Source organism: Macadamia integrifolia, chromosome 3, assembly GCF_013358625.1.
Source record: "Macadamia integrifolia cultivar HAES 741 chromosome 3, SCU_Mint_v3, whole genome shotgun sequence".
Lineage (NCBI taxonomy): Eukaryota > Viridiplantae > Streptophyta > Magnoliopsida > Proteales > Proteaceae > Macadamia > Macadamia integrifolia.
In genome coordinates this window covers 26,803,465-26,822,607 of record NC_056559.1, presented here as the reverse complement: position 1 = coordinate 26,822,607, position 19,143 = coordinate 26,803,465, and the positions used below count along the sequence as shown (strand labels likewise).

The following is a 19,143-nucleotide window of genomic DNA, read 5'->3' as shown; positions in this document are numbered from 1 at the left end:
CAAACGCTTTATTCCCTTTTTTGTTCTCATAGAACGAAACGTCAGAAACGTTTTTCTAAATAACTACCAAACACAGCCTAAAACTTTTCTTTCCTATTCTTTTAATGGTAGCCAAACATATATATATATATATATATATATATATATAATTTTTTTTCTTTATAATTTCATTTCTTTTCTTCTCTTCTCTTCTCCTCGTTTATTGATTCTTTTTTATTTTCAATTCTTATCTTTTTTTCACTTGGCTACCAAACGAAGTCTTAGGGACAATTTTCTGTCCGAGCCCCTTGCACTTATACTTTTGGGCACAGAGAATACTGTTGGATAAAAAATCCTCGCTCAAAAAATTAAAAAAGAACACTATCTATCAGTACAAGTATATGCTTAGACACAGTAAGTGCGAAAAGACCATACCACCCATACAAAAGATGCTTTTGCATACCCCCTCAACCCCATTCCTGCCGATGTGTACCGGCGTAGGGTAGCCTTCTCCTGCAATATCAGATTTCCCTTCACAATTGACATCCATGTGTCCCTTTACGTGGCAAATAAGTGGGAAGGCACAGCATCATCCGTCATGCATTGCGTTTGGCACTGCGAAAAGTGAAGTGTGTTGTTCGCTTTTTGCTTTCGCCATTGGCCGCCTTTTAATTTCCGAAATCCAATTCCACCTTGATCAGTGATAAATCTCTTCAAAAGAAATTGTATGGATGGTTCTTGAAGTGTTTGATTCACACTAACACTTGGATTCTACATAAAATAAAAACCAATTAAAAGAAGGAAAGATTAAATTGATTCCAACCGTGAATAAAACACACAACTATCCTCGTACAAGACCTCATCAGAACTCCGAAAGACATAAGCTATAGTAAATATCCTCTGTACATTCTCCTAAGATCAGAGCCACGATAGTGGATCGGCAATTCTAGATTATACCTGTGCGCAGGGCGTCCTTCGGTATTGGGCGTTGAGAGAGGAAGAGAGGAAGAGAGGGGCACAGGCACAGCACAGTAGCGAAGATGCCGAAGAAGATGGGAGTGAATAGCAAAGCAGAAGAGGCTAGGGCACGAAAGAACGCTTCGGAGGCGGAGCGCAAGGAGCGAGAAGCCCGACAGAAAGAAGATCAGTACTGGAGAGAGGCAGAGGGCACCAGGTCTCGTGCTGCTAAGAAACGTGAGGAGGAGGCCGAGAAGCGCGCCGAGGCCGCTGCCCGCAAGGCCGAGGCACGACGTCTTGCGGAGATGGAAGAGAAAGAATTGGAGAAAGCCACCAAGAAGCCCGATAAGAAGGCCAGCCGCGTGTCCATCCCGGTCCCCAAGATCACCGAGGCCGAACTCCAGCGTCGACGCGAGCAGGAGAGGCTCCAGATCCTTCAGCGCGCTGAGGAGGCCAAGAAGCACCAGGCTCGTACTGCCGACGAAGAGGAGTATGAGCGCATGGTCCTTGTTACCAATACCAACCGTGATGATTCCGTCATCGAGGCTCACACTGTTGAGGAAGCTATCGCTCGGATTGCCGTCACTGACAACCTTCCTGTCGACCGCCATCCCGAGAGAAGGCTCAAAGCCTCCTTTAAGGTTACGTTTCCTTTTCTTTCGTTTCGCTGCAATTTCAATCATTTTGTGTCTTATTTTTTGGAATTTAGTAATTTTGCTTTGCAGAAACGTAAAAATTTTCTTAACTGATTTTGGAACGTACGATACAAAGCTCTTGGGAAGAATTTATGAGTTGGATTTGTTTTCCCTGTGGCATCACTGGATTATTACTTATTAGGAAGATAGCTAGTTGATTTTAGGATCCGGTCATCTGTACTCTGTAGGAGGGGCGTATTAAAATTGAAGTTTTTATCGTTTTCCCTTTCAAGTTTCTTGTTAATTCTAAAATTCAAACTGAGGAAGGAAAAAAAAAAAAGGTCGACAATTTCAGAGATTTTTCTAGCAAGCGAGTTTGTTATATAATTTTGCTCAGGAAATATCCGATAGGTCATCAAGACTGTCCGTTCTCCACACTGTTAGGCTACTCTTAGTTGGGAGGCGCAAAGTTCCAAGGCTTGATGGTTTTACCTTTCTTCCTACTTAGGACTGAGTTCCATGTAATGGATTATCGTTAGGAAGTTATGTCTATTGCCTACTCGATTGTCAAGGCTGTCTTCATAAAGTCTTTACTGTGTTCTGATGCTTCAACTTTGCTTAACTTCCTAACTTACAGGGTCGTGGAATAATGCTGGTTCTAGAGAAAGATAGTTTCCTGTAGTTGTCGTGATTCATCGTCCTATTTACATCCGTACTTCATTTAGTGGCCTGACCATTGGAATGAATATGATTTGTCCAGTAAATGTGTTTCCATCTGATCAGGAACTAAATACCTCCATTCTGGTAGGATGAGGTTAACTAGTAGAGCTCTTACCAACCAGCCTTCTTCATCCAATGTGTGCACAACCTAAAATCTGGTTGGGATGGAATTTTATAATCAATTACTTAATCAACTTCATGTTTGTAAGCCTGCCTTCAGTTCCATCAGTTCATTCATTTGCCTTCCCCCGCCCCCCCTTCCCCCTTTGAGTGGCCTCAGGGGATAAACGTACAGGTTGGAGGCATGCTAGCATAAGTGGAAGAAAAAACATCGAATGTGTATGCAAATTACTTGTCTCTGAATTATCATTTTTTTGATTGGGGGGGGGGGTAGATTCAGTTTGTATCCTCTAGTAAGATGCTCAAGTTTTTCCTTGTCAGGCAGGAGCATTCCTTTGCTATTCATAAAGCTAAGTGAATATACTTTTGTTTTCCCATGGGGATAAGCTTGCCTACTTAGTATCTGTCTTTGCCCAATTTATGTTTCCATTTCCTGTCAATTTTAATCCCTAGCATCATTTTGAACTTCCCCACCGAATCATTTTCGTTCAAGATAAGTACTAGATGGATGAAGAGAACATGTGAGTGGCTGCAATGCTCTCAATTAATGATGAGAAAATTCAGAACAATGCAATGGCATTTCATTTAGTGTTGATTTTTGTGTACTGATTGAAGAAATGCCATAAAAATTTGGTGACTGTTTTGGCTTAAAAAGTGGAGGCTAATCCATGAGGTTTAATGTTTATTATGATTGCTCATGAATGAATTTCAGTGTGAGGACAAGAGAAGCTTTTAACTTATGGTTGGTTGCTTTTATTTCCCATATGACATGTCTACCCTGATGGCCTTATTACAAGTATTAAATGAATGTGTGATTCCTCGATGAAGTTTTAAAGTGGCTGCTCGAATTATCAAGACAGAGCTGGCACCCTATGATGTGGGGATATCTCGAATCCATAACTCCACATAGATGAAACAAATAAGAGCAATTTGGGATTTGATGTGGTAATTAATCATTTTAAAGCTTGAGGAATTTATTTTGAACATTAATTGGATAAATTTTTGGTTCAGAATAGGCAGTAATGGTTTGCAACTGCAAAGGCTTCATTTGAAGAGGGGAGGGGGGGGGGATGTTACATGTTAGGGCTCTGTAAATGGATTCAGGGTCTTATTTTTGCCGAATGAGCATTGGTGGGGGCATAAGATTGGAAGTAGGTCTGATCATCTTTGTAGAGCAGAGCATGTTTTCAGAGTTGAGGCCTGAACTCTAGTCCCTCAATGAAGCTATATCTTAGTTGGAAGCTATGTCCAGACTCTTGATCTTTCAAATTTCACTAGTTACAATTGATTGATGTGGGCCTATTGAATATTTCACTGTATTGCTTCGTAACAAAGGATGCAACAATATGGTGGTTTTTATCATCAATCAAAGACTGTGTTGAGGACCTTGCCAGTCCAAGTTTGTATATGAAGCACGGCATGACAAGAGACAAGTCAGCCCTTCTGCTGATTTTCTCTTTTTCTTCTAATAAATGAATATTGGGTAAAGGCTGGGCATGCTAGCACTGTGCCTGCATCTCTCCCACCCCCTGGAACCCTCCCATCCCAGTTTCCCACCCCCCAATTTGGTGGAGCCGCTAGCTCCAGGAAAGTTAGCAGGGGGCCCAACCGCAGCCCATAAATATTATATCCAAGGTTTTATGATTTTACTGATGAAGTAAGAAGGGGACAAAAATAGCCTAAGTAGATAAGTCGTGGTATGAGAACAGTTGTAGCTTTACAAGAATGTAAATTTCTTAGGACTTGTAGCATAAACTGCTTTTCAGGAATTAGCATTTTTTGCTTCCCTTGAAACTAATACCGAGAACATTTATAAATCCTACCTATGGTTTCTCTATGATGACTTATACACTTGAAGAGTGGATTATCTCCATCCTGGTTGTGGGAAACAACTCAATTGCTTATAGGTACTATGCGTTTTGGGCTTGAATTTATTCATTTCCTGTGTAAGGATTCAAGTAGATTGTTGGGCAATGCTGATATCTTCAGTAATTTGTTCTCCTCTTCAGTGTAAGTGTAATGTGAGGATTTTGGTAGCAACAGTTAAGTAGTACAATAATAGTCTTGGTACTACCTACTTTTTTGGTTTGGACGCTAACCAGTAGATTTGCGGTTGCTTTGAACTGTGTGTCTAATTAATATGAACAACCCCCCTACCCAAAGGGGAAAAAGTAGTGCGTCTAATAACTCATTCAACAATGCTGATCGATTCCTTGTTAGATTTGGTCCTTGGCTTTTGTATCCGTTGGAATTTCCTTGTTTTGATACCTTATATTTTTAACTTTTATTATACATATAGGCATTCGAAGAAGCTGAACTTCCTAAATTAAAGGAAGAGAAACCGGGTCTCACTCACAACCAATACAAGGACATGATATGGAAGCTGTGGAAGAAATCTCCGGATAATCCTCTTAACCAGGTATGCTTTAAAGAAGCAGATGTGATAACTTGTCTTGTTGGTCATTTTTGTTCAACGTTCACTATTAATAAGTTTCTCCCTTCTAATGCATTCACGAATTTGAGATCAATGCCTATTTCTGGCCACTGACTGGGTTGGTTTCTAAGCCCTAGAGAAATCTTTAATGAAAATTTTGACTACTTTTGATATGGTATTTTTAAGGAAATGTTTAGCAATGTGTTATGGATATTTTCAGCAGAGGTCTTTAGTGCAGCAGTAAAGACTAGGTGGTACACCAAAGTGACTTGGGAAGTAGTAGTGGGAAAAGATATTGATATTCTAGGCTTGACAACTAACATAGCCTCAAATAGAGTTTTATGGCAGAACAGAATTAATGTACCAACCCCATTAGGCTTAGTTGAGTAATGTCGAGTTTTCAGCAATTTATGTGTCTACTTTGAATATCATATAACAAGAAACTGTCTAATGAATCTCATAAGCAAATTTAATAGTTACTCTGCTTCTATCCCCCATTGTTTTTGCATATATCAATTGAAGAAACAATGTAAGAACTGTTGATACTTCTCAAGCTTCTATCTATTAAAGTTAATTATTGAACACATAATTGTCGTAATGTATTTTTTAGAATGTTTTTAAAATATGGAATTGGTTTCATATTGGAGAAGGTTTCTTTTAAATCAAATGAAAAGAAGGAAAAAGGAATTATAATTGTTATTTATTTCAAGTTTATGGGTTGTCAAAAGAGTCCTCCTGAAGATTTCATAGCTTATATATAAATAAATCCATAATGTCATTTGAAATTGAGTAGAGATCCCTGCCTGCTGCCTCAGTTACAATCTTAGATGGTAGAATCACTGACACCCAACATTCCAATTAGTTTGAGGGTTGATCTAAAGGGTGTATTCCAGTCTCATCCTTGAATAGGGTCTTTCAAGAATACTAACCTAGAGTTTAGAATTTCAAGAACCTCCTGTAGGTCTTGCCTACGAAGCCTTAAAATTGACTGCTTAGAGTTGGAATATTTTCTGTACGGTTCTTGTAGGTACCATTAGAATGGGCAGTTGGACCATGGTTGGTGCCCAGAAGGGAGGCCTGAATGTCCTCTACCATTCTACGGACAGGAGGCTTTGCAAAGTGTTGACTGGTCAATGGCTTCTGATTTTGAATCGTTGGCTGGTTTGAACTGGAAATTTATAACATCAAACCACATGGATTTTAATTTTATGTCACATTTAAAAACTTCTAATGGGAGTTTATTAGATTAGAAGACCCATAAACACCTTAATCAGCTTCTTATTGTGCTATTTGAGCTATAACTGCAGTCTTTATGTTTATGCCATGGTGCATCTTAGTTTATCTGGTCAAACTGTCTGGATCCAAGAGACTGGACCATCGGAATCTCAATGGAATTAGAACATTGGACTGATGCAGGTTCATTGAAGTTAGCTTTCATTGAAACAAATATTACATTTAAATTGGGGGCCACAAATGGGAGTAGAAAATTTTCGTTTTCCACAGTAAGACCAGAGAAATGGCATAGGTTTCTTAGTGAGGAGAAGATTCCATGAAGCGAATGTAATGCAATAAAATCAAACCATATGAAACTGCTAGCTGCACTCTATTTATTTGTACGTTTAGAAAGTCTGTCCATTGAAAATCAAAGGTGGTACTAAATGAAGCAAGAGAAAATGCCTGTGGATTGGAGCATGATAAGGGATGTTGTTCAGCAAGTATTAACTTGTCTGGAGTACACCCATCGCTTAAGTTTACTGGTGCAGGTATGAAGGATGCAAATTCTTGCTACATCCACAGGCTTGTAGGGACACTCAGCATATGATTGATTTTAAGGCGGGATAATTTGTTTCAATGCACTTGACCAGCAGATACTGTTCATAAATTGCTGCTTGGGACTGTTATTTGTTGCATCATCTTTTCTGTATCTTAATGCTTGGGACTTACTGAAGATTTGTGATTTGCAGATTACGGAGTGATCTTAGTGGCATCTCCAATTGGAATCAGCTAGCTATTTACTCCCTGGTGTTCCTATCTCGCCACACTACTACATCTAGGTGTTGGAAGTGCTAGTAATCTCCTATCTATTCTAGATTTTTGGATCTACAGAGTGGGAAATGTCTGACCCTCCCTGTTTGCCTGGGTCCAAGGAGTCACTTTTTGGTCCCATGGTAGTTCTGTCACTTTCTTGAAATAATTTTGCTCCTCTACACCGAATCTGTGCGGTCAATTATTGCTTACTGGGGTGTACTTATGGAGAAAAAGGATAGCATGAAATTGTGATTGGGTCGTTATGTTTATCTTAGCTGAATTTGTTTATAATAAAGCCAACTTTTATCTTCTGCTTGGAATCCAAACTGCCAAGTAATTGTGGCTTTGATTGTAGATATCCAAGTAGCCTCCTTCACCCTCTTGTGTGCTCTCTCTCTCTCTCCCCCCCCCCCCCCCCCCCAAAAAAAAAGAAGAAGAAAAAAACCACTTTTTTTTTTTATCCAGCACTATGGGGCTTCAGCTTCGATACTACAATGAGCCTGAATGATCCGATGCTCGTCTGTTAAAGAACATTGAATATAACAATGTAGATATGATTAGTGGACTGGTGAGCTCGGACCTTACTTCATGTTTCAGCTGTTTGGACAAGAACTATGTATGGAACTATTTTGAGTATCATCATCTGTTACTCTGTTAGTCATTTGGTGGATCATGCTTCTGATATTTTATGTTATTTATATGAATAACTAATAAATGAAAGAACGAAAGCTTTTTTGAGACACGTTGGCCAAGGATAGCGGCACTACCGGTAGCCTCCCTCTTATACAGTTAGTTTTTCCTTTTAATCAGATTCTCAGGGTAGCAGGTTAGGGGAGTGTGTGGTGAAAGGTAAAAATATGTCCTACCCCACTACCAGTATCAAGATATCAAGATTTCCAGGACTTCAAACTGGTGGAGAAAGCTGTGTGCTTTTTGGCAATTTCTGCTGGAGGCACCCTGAGGCAATCATTGCAGGGGTTGGCCGAAGCAACTGACGGTTCATTCCTAGAGAGAATGGTGAAGCTGCTCCAGCAGTAATGACCTTGGACTCTGGTGGCCAGGTCTTGTGATTAAATCATCCTTCCACGCTTCCCATCTTCAACGTTAAGAAGCTGGGCTACCCACTCCAACCCTGGTTTTGAAGACAATCTTGCGGTGCCATACCATCCCTAAAGTAGATCCTTTCTTGGAGGGCATGTGTCATCTCCCAATTGGCCCTCAATGCATGAGATGTGGTGCTGCTTTGGAAACTTTGGAACATTTTATATCATTGCCCATTGCGCAAGCCGTCTGGTTTGGTTGTACTCTCTCTCATAAGTTCCCACAACAAGATAATTTCAATCTGTCAAAATGGATTGGTGAATGAAGTAAATTAAAACGCCGGGATAAGAAATAGAACAAGGAAATAATAGGATTACGGTACAACCATGGATTCCTCCTTCCCTTCGGCTCCTCTCTTTAGGAGCGATGATTGTTCCGTGGGTGCGGCGAGCAACCGATGGTCAGAATGACATCGGGGCATGTGCCAATGTCATCTCAGCCGTCGGATGCTCGTCGCACTGTCACACTGCCGCACCCACAGCAAATGATGTTTTCACTCTCTTTACTGTCCATTGTTCAAGTCTTACTCATGGTTACCTGACTACGTGATGAGATGATGATCTAACGGTTCTTTGTGTTTCGTTTTCCAAATTTTTAGCATCATGTTCTCCATGCCTTTCTCAACCATTTAGATCATGTTTTATCACGTGATGCTTGATGTGTGATAAAGAGATGAGCCGATCCCCGTCCTGACCTTTTCTTAAATTGAACCTTATCTTGACTAAGGGTGTCAATCGGTTTGGTTCCAAATATGAGGATAAGGTGGACCATAACCGAATTGAGAACTGACTCGGTTTCGTATTGAGATACTCAAATCGATTCAATTGGGCTCGGTTTGGTTTCGGTTCCAATTCGGTTATGATATGCAATTTTAATTCAATTTTATATCTCGGTTTTAATTCGGTTATGAAAACGGTTCCACTTTTGAACTATAATTGTATTAGACCAAAGGCCATAATGGGATCAAGTTATGGGCCTTATGACTATTGCTAACCAATGGTTCTGACACCCTAAATCAAAATCGAGCCAAACCGAATAGCATATTCACAGATTCAAACCGAATTTGAATTCGGTTTGATTTTGGATCGATTAATTCGGCTTATTTTCGATTTCAATTTGAAATTGACACCCTTATTCGTGATGCTTTAGATCACTGGTGTGGAAACTAACCTCATAGCGTGGAATTTTCCTTGACTCTTTATTTTTTGGGGTGTGGTTCCACTTAGAGTGGGCCATTCAACGGTTACATAGTGATCTATTATGAACGAGACACGTATCGGATTTTGCACGATGACCCCTACAATTATGAACGAATAAAAGGAAAAATTACATGATTATCCACATTTGGGTTTTCCTTTACAAAATTACCCACAAAAAGTTTTATTTAACAAAAATACTCAAAATTGGGTTTGGGTTTACAAAACTATCCACCCAAAGTTTCAGTTAACAAAAATACTCAAAATCAGGTTTGGATTTACAAAACTACCCAAAATAGTGAGTCTTCATCTTCCACATATAATCACGTATTTTGTTATTATTGAAGCTTTGTGTCGGTAGTTTTGTAAACCTAAACTCAATTTTGGGTATTTTTGTTAACTTAAACTTTAAGTGGGTAATTTTGTAGAGGAAAACTTAATTTTGGGTATTTTTATTAACTGAAACTTTTGGTGGATAATTTTGTAAAGGGAAACTCATAAGTGGGTAATCAAATAATTTTCCCACGAATGAATTCCTCTGTGGCATAACAAGACATCAAGCGGCATCCAACGATGAGAAATGCTCAAGTAGGAAGCCTAGGCATTCACACGTAACCCAAGATGTTTCTTGACGTTCGATACGCGTCAGACACCCTCTTGTGTCAAAGACGATCAAGTCCACCCCTCAACTCCGTTCGAGTGAACGGTGAACCACTGATGCGGATCCTTCAGTAGTCCAGAGTCGAGACATATCACCGATCGATTAGGGAAACCTTTCTACATGTTTTCGCACTTTCTCTATCTCGCTCTGCAACTTTTGATGAGATTCTACTTTCTAACAGATGTGGACTACACCATAGGAAGACCGAGAAAAGCCATTGCTACAGAGCTAAGTACATATTTCCTTCTTCGGGGTCGTGAGACTCTTTTGGCATCTCAATAAGATCTGTCTGTCCAGAGAGATGAAAAGAAATTTGTGAGATAGAGCTGTGGAATTAGGTTCAGTTATGACTCATGAGAACCTACCAAGCAGCACTGAAGGAACAAGCTTTCAGTTTGGTTGTTGCACTTAAACGTGATGGGGACCATTGCGCCTATCCAGTCGTAATCCTTCGAACCAGGAAAAGCTAATCATAGAAAAAGATAGTTCAGAACGGGCATAGCAATCGAAAAATGACGATCAATGTTAATTCTTTAATTCTGGAATGGAATTGATACTTTTTGAACAACGGAATTCACCTCCTCAACGATGGTTGGAAGAATTCCAAGGGTCAGTTGCAGCATTGCATTGATTATAGGAGCCCAGAAGACAACAAAGAAGAAGAAAGCAATCGTGGTTGGCTTGAAAGCTCACAACCGCAGTAGAGAAGTGCTTCTGCGCGTACTTAGTGAGATGGTCAGCTCTGGTGATAATGTGATAGCTGTTCATGTACAGGAGTCTCAGGATAGCTTTGATCTGAACAGTTTTCAGATCCATGAAGATCTCTGCAAGTCAAAGCAGGTCCAAATCGCAATGGAATTCCCACCCAGAGTAGTAAGTTTTGATTCCAAAATCTGAACAGTTGTCTAACCTTGTTGTTAACACTTCTTTCTTCAGGTGGAGTTCCAGGTCAAGGTCTGTGCTGGTGAGTCCTTCATCGCAGTTCTAACTCATCAAGTAAGACTGCACTTCGCAACGGAACTTGTGCTTGGGTGTAGCACCACACGGTACTGTGACCTTACATAAATGAAACCTCTCTCTGTTTTTCTCTCTCTACCCTTTCTCTTACACTTATGTTACAGGCCTGAAGAAGACTCCATTGTTCCTCCTTGCTTGAAACGATTACCTCCCACATGCTCCCTACTAGTTATAAGCAATTTGGGGAAAGTCCTCGTCCGAAAGCGGGGAACTTCACAAGAAGGTTCCACAAGTCCAATCCTCCAGACACAATCTTTGAAGACATACACTTCCCATGCTTCCTGGTTAGAACCCGGCCACAAGTCCTTGAAGCCGGAAGCCAAGCAGTCTTCCTCAAAGGCACCCTCGCCTGGACATGCTGATAAGGTAGTTCAAAATTCCAAGAACAAAATGCAGTCTCCTGCCACCATGGGACATAACCATCTCCAAAGAATAGCTATTTTAGAGGCCAAGGGGGCCTGCAAGCGATTCACCCCAGATGAAATACGTAGTGTGACTAATGGATTCTGCCCTCAGATGGTGATAGGAGAGGGAGGCCATGGAAAGGTGTATAGAGCACAACTTGGAAATGATGGGGCTGCAGCTGTCAAGGTTCTCAACATCTCACATGGTTCAGGAGAGAGGCTCCTTCGTGAAGTGGAGAATTTGAGTGAGTTGAACCATGAGCACATAATTCGACTCATTGGGTACTGCTATTGTAAAGAAATGCATGCGGTGGTTTATAATCTCCTACAGGGAAGCTTGAAGCAGAGATTGAGACAGCTTACATTGAGTGAGAGAGTGAAAGTTGCAGTTGGGTTGGCAAAAGCACTGGAGTACCTCCATTCTTGCTCCCCTCCAATCATACACAGGGATATGAATTCCTCAAACATTCTCCTTTCTCACCATTGCCAACCTCAGGTATGTTATAGCTGTTTGAAATTACAACTAACAATACAATGCAACCTTGACACAAGTCAACCTGGAATTTGGCTGAATTGAATGAGCTTGATTGATTTTTCAGTTGCCTCAGAAACATTTTTTATCTTTGGCAATTCACCAAGTGGCCCAAGTCACCTATGTAAAACATGGCCAAATTGACAAAATTCATCAAGTTTTTGATAATACAAGGTTCTCCTTCTCTTTGAATATATTTCATCAATTTTCTCCTGTTTGAGTTCCCCCATTAGTTAACCAGTTTGGCTGTTGTGTTGTATTCTGCTCTTTTCCTTAATATGTTTTGCATTCACCCAAAAAAACCATGTCCTATACATGAGAAATCCTCTTATCAAGGATACTTATGGTAGTTACCATCTAACTGTGAAGATGTATATGCATGTTTCTAGATTTTTTTCTGTTTAATGGGAAAGTCAAATTCAATACTAGTGTTCCAAGCCACGCAACATCTTTTACTTTCAATTCTTGCAGCTGTCAAATTTTGGAGAAGCTATAGTACGTGATCAACCTGAGCAACTTTCAGCAAACAGGAAACCAGTCCGTGTGGTAGGGACCTTTGGATACTTGGCACCAGAGTACATCATGTATGGGAAGGTTGACGAGAAGACAGATGTGTACTCATTTGGTGTTGTGCTTTTGGAACTGATCACTGGAAAAGATGCCACGGATGCAGACCAGAAGTCTAACCATGAAATTTTAGTACACTGGGTAATAGAAGATATCTTGACAAGCTCTATGAAATCCTAATGGAAATCCCTTTTTGATTTAATGATCCTTAACATCTATATAACATCCTTTGTGATTTGCAGGCAAGGTCTTTACTTTGCCAAGGACTATGTGAACGATTAATAGATCCCTACTTGCAAGAAAATTACAAGAAGGAAGAAATGCAGAAGATGATGATGGCTGCAAGACTGTGCCTCATGCATTCATCTTCTAGAAGACCAACAATGAAAGTGGTATGCAATCTATTAGTTCTGCTGCACTGCCTCCACTGGTGTTAGAAGACCTTTTTTTTTTTTTTTCCAAAAAAAACCATTAAACATTTGTAACTATTATTCCTTGTTCCGCACCATCTACTACAAATACTATAATGCTTTGCCAGTGCAAAAATCAAAATCTTAGTGCATATCAAGGAGTCCAAGTTAATGAGGAAAAAGGATTGATTCATGGAATATATGAATCACTATATTATTTTTATCACTTCTAAACCTTTTCTAAGAAAAAGATGGAATCTATATTAACGATAGATGTTCATTTGTGCTAAACAAACAAAACAAAAAGAGGGGAGAACCATAGTATCACTGAAGTATAAAATCCAATGCAGACATCATATATTGGTGCTACCGACTGAAATTCTTTTATATTGGTTCTAGGGCCAAAATAATGGTCTGTAAATTCTTTTCTAGGTAAGGTTTCAATCCAGTTGGTATTGCATGGGTCAGCCACCCTGGCTCTGTATTATTGGTTTATTTTCATCCGTTTTGGTCCATATATTTCACCATCAAAAGTAAGTTCCATAGCACCAAAAAATTGAAATAAAATAAAATAAAGTTCCATGTTTACAGCCAAGTGGATATGCAGATGTCTAGCAACAAAAATTCCCCTTTGTTATCTCCTGTTTAGAATTTTGTTTTGCACTATAAACTTCACTTAATATATATTCCCCGTTGTTATCTCCAGCTTAGAATCTTATTTCAGCTATAAACATCATTATTAGTGAAGTTTTAAGAGTTCATAATCATACTCTGCATACTCTAGATTCAAAAGTCCAAAGAAAAAAAAGTTCTGTTCAGAAGCTTCTAGCCGTACTCCCCCCCCCCCTCTTTTCCCTCTTGTTTTGGTATGTGAATGGTTCTTTTAATATTGGCAGATTCTGAAGTTGTTAGAAGAGCAAGAATATTGGCCAAGAGGCAAAGGCAGAGGAGAGTTTTTAAATTGGAGAGGCTCCAAAGGTGAATCTCAGCCATGGAGACATAATGAGAGAGGCAGCAGAATTACGATTATAGAGGACATTTAGTAGCTTTTAAGCCAATGTGCAAGTCATCATGATACATGTATCAGGAATACACCCAGAATAAAGCTCGCAACAGGTAATTGTATCATGGGAGCCAACATCTACACCACTTTGTGTATGCTGCAGTGTTTCCTGAAAAGAAAAATTAAATATTCTCTACCACCATGTAACATCAATACAAACCGTACCAAAAAAAAGAAATATCAATAGAAAAGATTTTCTTCATTCAATTGCACTGTAGTGAGAAAGAATTGATATTGTAAATTGTACCACAGCTGGCTATTTTTATCCTACTCCATTCAAAATGGTACTTACCAGGCTGCTTGCCAGAGGGGAAAAAAAATTGTCCACACACAATATGACGCAAGCAAGGATAAAATTTCCATCTTCAATCTGAAAATCCATGAAGATAGCAATTTACTACAATCCGTTGCATGCTCGTAAATATCCTAATTCTTATCCAACTGTTCAATCACCTATGCTGTGTCTCTGCTCTCAACTACCACATTGAGCCCTTATTAACACCTTTGCCAAGAGTACTGTAATTGGTAAAATTTTGAGGCTGGTCCTTTTTAAGTATTGTGCAGGCATTGCTAGTGGGTGTTCTATCCACTTTGGACTGGCAGTAGTAAGCCTATCCCATTTCATTTTGCAACAGGTTTTCTATCGGATGAATGTACCAAAGCGAAGGGATGACAAACAGGTGGGTAATTAGCACCATAGAAATTTTTTGTTTTATTTATAGATTATTCATATATATATCATATTTTTGGAAAATAAGTTCCCTGTTTTTCAGAGATTGAAAGAAGTTTGTGTTATACCTCAGTCATTCATTCGCAAGAATGTTGAAAGGCCTAATCAGGGCTCATATCTCACTTGGTGAACCCATGGTGGGCTTGTTTAGTCCAGCTATATCAAAACACAGTTTTGTTCTTAACCCGACTCTAAACATTATCTTCAAGTGCAATCAGAGTACAACCCAGATGGTTTCTCAAGGGCCCAATCACGATGTGAAACTAAATCCAAGGTCACTCTTGTCACTTTACCCTTGATAAAGCAGGATACATTTAGTAATTACACCTACTAAAATGCACTAGATGCTTTTTCCTGCCAATTCATTGGACCATAGGGATATAATTATTATATTGACTTGCAGCTAACTCTGGACTCAACTGAATATGCAGATGCTGAGGCAATATATTTCAGCTTCATAGTATATATAAGAAAGCCCTTTCTTTAGTTTATAATTCTAGTGTTATAGGTCTGTATACATTATTAACCTCTTTTGACATTTGACCACAAGTAAAGGGTTTGGGCTCAATGGTATTACATTTCTGTGAAGAAACACTGGTGGCATTTGCATTTGTCATTTATAAATGTTATTTCTCCAGTTCTTAGTAGCATTATTTTTGCACCTTTTCTGCACTTCCTAACTGTATCTGTACAGCCAATTCAGACATAACATGATTTTTTTGTGTTATTCCATTTAGCAAGATTTTGTAGCAGGTGCAAGGGCTCAAGTGGTGACTAAATCTGCATTTGACCAGAAGGACCCACATAAATTCGACTGAATTGAGTGTTCCAAAGGTGAATTAGAGTTTCCACCTTTTGAAGTAAACTAAATCTTTTAACAATTTATAGGCATGACATTTTGTACAATATCTGAACCAGTATTTCTGTTATGTCTCTCCTAATCTGTAAAACTGAAATTTCAAAATTATATATTTTGGATACAATGACACATTCGTCTTAGGTAGAGTCAACCATAAAACAATTACAATGGAGGTGTTTGAGCAGTAAAAGGGTCTATAAAAGCATTGGCTAATTGATAAGAAAAATATTTTTGCTGGAGTCGTACATGATAGTAGCCAATAGAAGAAAGGAAAAGGTCAGACTTTGAGAAGGAAAGGATCTTATACCAGACTTGGTCATTCTTATTCAGCTCAATTGGAAACTGTTCTTCACCAGCCTGCTTCCAAATTTTTGCAACACATTAGAAGTCGACAAATCAAAGTTGAAACATTCTAACAGGAGTAGATCGAGCACATTATGCTGAAGAAAACATGTGTGTGTGTGTGTGTGTGTGTGACAGAGACAGAGAGGTTTCATGTGTTAAAACTATAAACAGAGGAAAATAAACAAAAGGAAAAGATCAAATCCATGCAAATTTATTCTTTGATTTCCTTTAAAAGAGAGAATAAGAATGAAAGAGGTAGAATACAATGATGGTATGTTCAACTCCTTAAATGGCCAATCCTGTGTTTCAAGCAGCTCTTAGAATTTATGCCAACGTATCTTATAAACTTTCTTTTTTTTTTTTTTTGGGGGGGGGGTGGTGGGGTGGGGATGGTTTGCTTAGGGGCAGTTTGATAGTGATTTCCATAAGAGTGATTATCTTTTAAACTGAAAAAGTCTAATCATTAGCTGGGTGAAAAAAGGCACCTTGTCATCCATATCAAGGCCAAATTAAACAAGTCATCACCAAGTATAAGAATCTGTCCATTTGGAACTCAAGTTTGCTTTGAGCATAGTAAAAATATGGTGAAGGAGAGCCATTTGAGATCTTGTGCCATTTAGGCCCTCAAGCAAGCTCAGCTCATGGTAATTCTCGTCTGATGTTACCAATCACCAAAATTTGTGACCTTCAGGCAAACTAAGATATAGAAGACTAGTTCTGGAACTGCTGTTCAATGTCAAAATGAATGGATGGAGACAAGTGGTTATAATGAAATTTGTTCTATATAAATTGAAAGAGGAAAAAAAAGGTACAAATGCTGGTAGGCAGGTACCATTGAATAATGGGTTCATCTTTTTTGTCAATGGGTTCATCTATGATACTCCAAAAGGAGATACCTTTTGCATATCTTTCTGAGAAGCTTGAAAATGTCATATAATCATGTGTTTATAGTAGCCAGATTTATTGATTATGTCTATTATTCCATCATAATCCATACTCATTTATCCCCCACCACCAATTTCCAATTCTTTGTACTTCATTAACATTTAAACATGGTACTCCACCTTTCAGTCTTCTTCGCTGTCTCGCATATGAAGCTATAGAAAATAAATAAATAAATAACAACTCAGTATACGAGGCTCCCACTACTGCAGGGTTGAGAGGGGCAAATGTAGACATCCTTACCAACTACAAATTTAGCCGCTGAAAGTATAGATTTCCAACTATAAATTCCTCCATGGTTTAAAACAAAAACATAATCTTTCTTCATCTAATCTCTTCACAATAAAGTTTCTTCCTTGACATTCAGGAACCCGACCAATGTGTCAATTCCCTTTTTTCTGGCTCAGTACTATACTCTTTTCCCAAGCTCAAAAACTAGGTACAGTATTCACTATTGAAACCATTGGATTGGAATCTACCTCCATCACTGTTCGAGGTTTGGTTGGTGGAGCTACTATGACTCGGAACCAACCAGATCCCAGAGCGGCTGAGCCAATAATGTGTACTGAAATGATTGAGGAGGGGCATGTAGGCATGGTCGACCCTGGTCCCTAGGGCCTCGATTAATGTTGTAGTATCGGTATAATCAAACTCGAAAGGAGCTAATTACTTGTGAAAAGTGGTAATAATTAACTTGGACAAGAGACAGAAGTCTTGGAGGGAATGTGTGATTCATTGAACATCCCAATTAGGATAGTCTAGGAAACTCACCCACACTCTCTCCAATCCGCTTCTTCTCTTGAGCGTTCATTGTCTATGTCTTGTTCATAGTTATATGGACGAACGCCACGTGTTCAAGTGAAGATTTAACTGTTTTTTATATCTCGTTTTTCACATTTCTATCAACGCCTCGTTGGTCATGCTTTTTTCCAAAACGTTGAATCTTCACCTGAACACATGACACTCAATAACTATGAACCACAAAAGATAGACGCTCAAGAAAAAAATCAAATCCCTCTCCCACTCACACTTTTCTAGACTCCGGATAAATGCCGTTAATCTTCATTCATTCTTTGCTTCCTTACGAAACTTACCATTATTATTATTCCCTAATATTCTAATCTTCGTTACACCTTTTGTTAGCAACTATAATTGCTGCCACTTACGAGAAACCCTTTTTCTTGAAAAATTGGGTTATGAGTTAAGAACCTAATTAGTAAAATTAATTAATTCTACCTCGGGGCCAGTGCTGGCCATTTCTTCTGTGCAACTGAACACGTGGGTAATCAGTCATCTACCTCGGGGCCTACGGAGTGGAGAGGGGAGACTTTGATTAGCTCATTACCGAAGAGACTTTTTTAAGGACATTGACGTCAACGAATTGTAGCGGACGGTTAGGATCCTCTCGCTTGTTTCTCGTTCGAATAACCTCAAACTGAGTGCACAACAATTGTCCAAGGGTGATTCAACGGTTCTTGATCCCTGTGGAGATCAATATTATTACTAATTACAAGATTCTTTTCAGAGCGGTGATCATCAAATCGTGTCCATAACTATCTAGGTGATCGATACTTATCCAAATGGTTTCAACGGCTCTTGATGCGATGCTTCTATTTTGATCAATAGAAACACAATCGTTGGATCATCGCTTGGACAAGTGTAGATTGCTCAGATAGTTATAGATTGACTTAAACGATCATCGCTCAAGAGAGGAGTCGGATTGGTAACCAAGTTGATAAGGGATTTTTACTTCAAAAAATGTGTGGATTTGAGTTTGACAAGGATTGGTAATCAAGTTGATAAGGGATTTTCACTTCAAAAAACGTGTGAATTAATGAGTTTGACTCATCTTTTCTTCTTAGGGCCACTCACACGAGAGTATTTAATGTTTTTTTTTTTACTAATGGTTTTTAGTATTCTTTACTACTTTGATTAAAATTGAATGATTTTCATTAAATCCTAGTATGATACGATCTATACAATTGTGGGATTACTATGGATGTATGAGATTAGTCAAGCCAAAGACTTAAATACTTGTCATTAAAAAAAAAAAAAAAAAACACTAGATACCATGTAGGACAATGTGGTCCAATTTCATTCCATAGTTGAAGGGACATATGGACCAACAATCTGGGCCAACCATGCATTATTGACGTTCTAACGAATAAATTTCGCTATACGGAAAACGACAAGAAAAACCCTGATGAAGAACGAATATTATTCATTGAGTTTTTGTGGGTCCCCCTTTTCATAAATTAATACGAAAATAACCGCCTCTTTCGTCGTTTTCACACGCGATTCCCTCCACCAACACCCCAAATTTCAACGATTCTCCAACAAGGGGTCCCACCTGTACCATCACACACTCATCTCAACGGCTCACCCTGTCTATATATTATCCACGTCGTCAGGTAAGATATAAGAAAAGTACCTAAATAGTTTA

The 19,143-nt window shown here is 39.0% G+C and overlaps 2 protein-coding genes across 2 annotated transcripts; both read left to right on the top strand.

The window, feature by feature from the left end:
* The first annotated feature begins 725 nt into the window (after window positions 1-725).
* Window positions 726-7,184, top strand: LOC122074709 (coiled-coil domain-containing protein 124). The gene is made up of 3 exons (XM_042639657.1): window positions 726-1,577; window positions 4,711-4,830; window positions 6,810-7,184. The coding sequence occupies exons 1-3, from the start codon at window positions 1,020-1,022 to the stop codon at window positions 6,819-6,821; spliced, it is 690 nt and encodes a 229-aa protein (XP_042495591.1). The 5' UTR covers window positions 726-1,019; the 3' UTR covers window positions 6,822-7,184.
* Window positions 7,185-9,932: 2,748 nt separating this feature from the next.
* LOC122073244 (proline-rich receptor-like protein kinase PERK8) lies at window positions 9,933-14,031 on the top strand. Its single transcript, XM_042637789.1, has 6 exons — window positions 9,933-10,671; window positions 10,768-10,877; window positions 10,953-11,748; window positions 12,256-12,492; window positions 12,594-12,743; window positions 13,658-14,031. The coding sequence occupies exons 1-6, from the start codon at window positions 10,420-10,422 to the stop codon at window positions 13,802-13,804; spliced, it is 1,692 nt and encodes a 563-aa protein (XP_042493723.1). The 5' UTR covers window positions 9,933-10,419; the 3' UTR covers window positions 13,805-14,031.
* The last annotated feature ends 5,112 nt before the right edge of the window (window positions 14,032-19,143 follow it).

Coding starts and splice junctions, on each gene's coding strand:
- LOC122074709 (XM_042639657.1), top strand. CDS start 1,020: ATGCCGAAGAAGATGGGAGTGAATAGCAAAGCAGAAGAGGCTAGGGCA. Junction 1,578..4,710: donor GGCTCAAAGCCTCCTTTAAG/GTTACGTTTCCT, acceptor TTATACATATAG/GCATTCGAAGAAGCTGAACT.
- LOC122073244 (XM_042637789.1), top strand. CDS start 10,420: ATGGTTGGAAGAATTCCAAGGGTCAGTTGCAGCATTGCATTGATTATA. Junction 12,493..12,593: donor ATGAAATTTTAGTACACTGG/GTAATAGAAGAT, acceptor TGTGATTTGCAG/GCAAGGTCTTTACTTTGCCA. Junction 12,744..13,657: donor GAAGACCAACAATGAAAGTG/GTATGCAATCTA, acceptor TAATATTGGCAG/ATTCTGAAGTTGTTAGAAGA.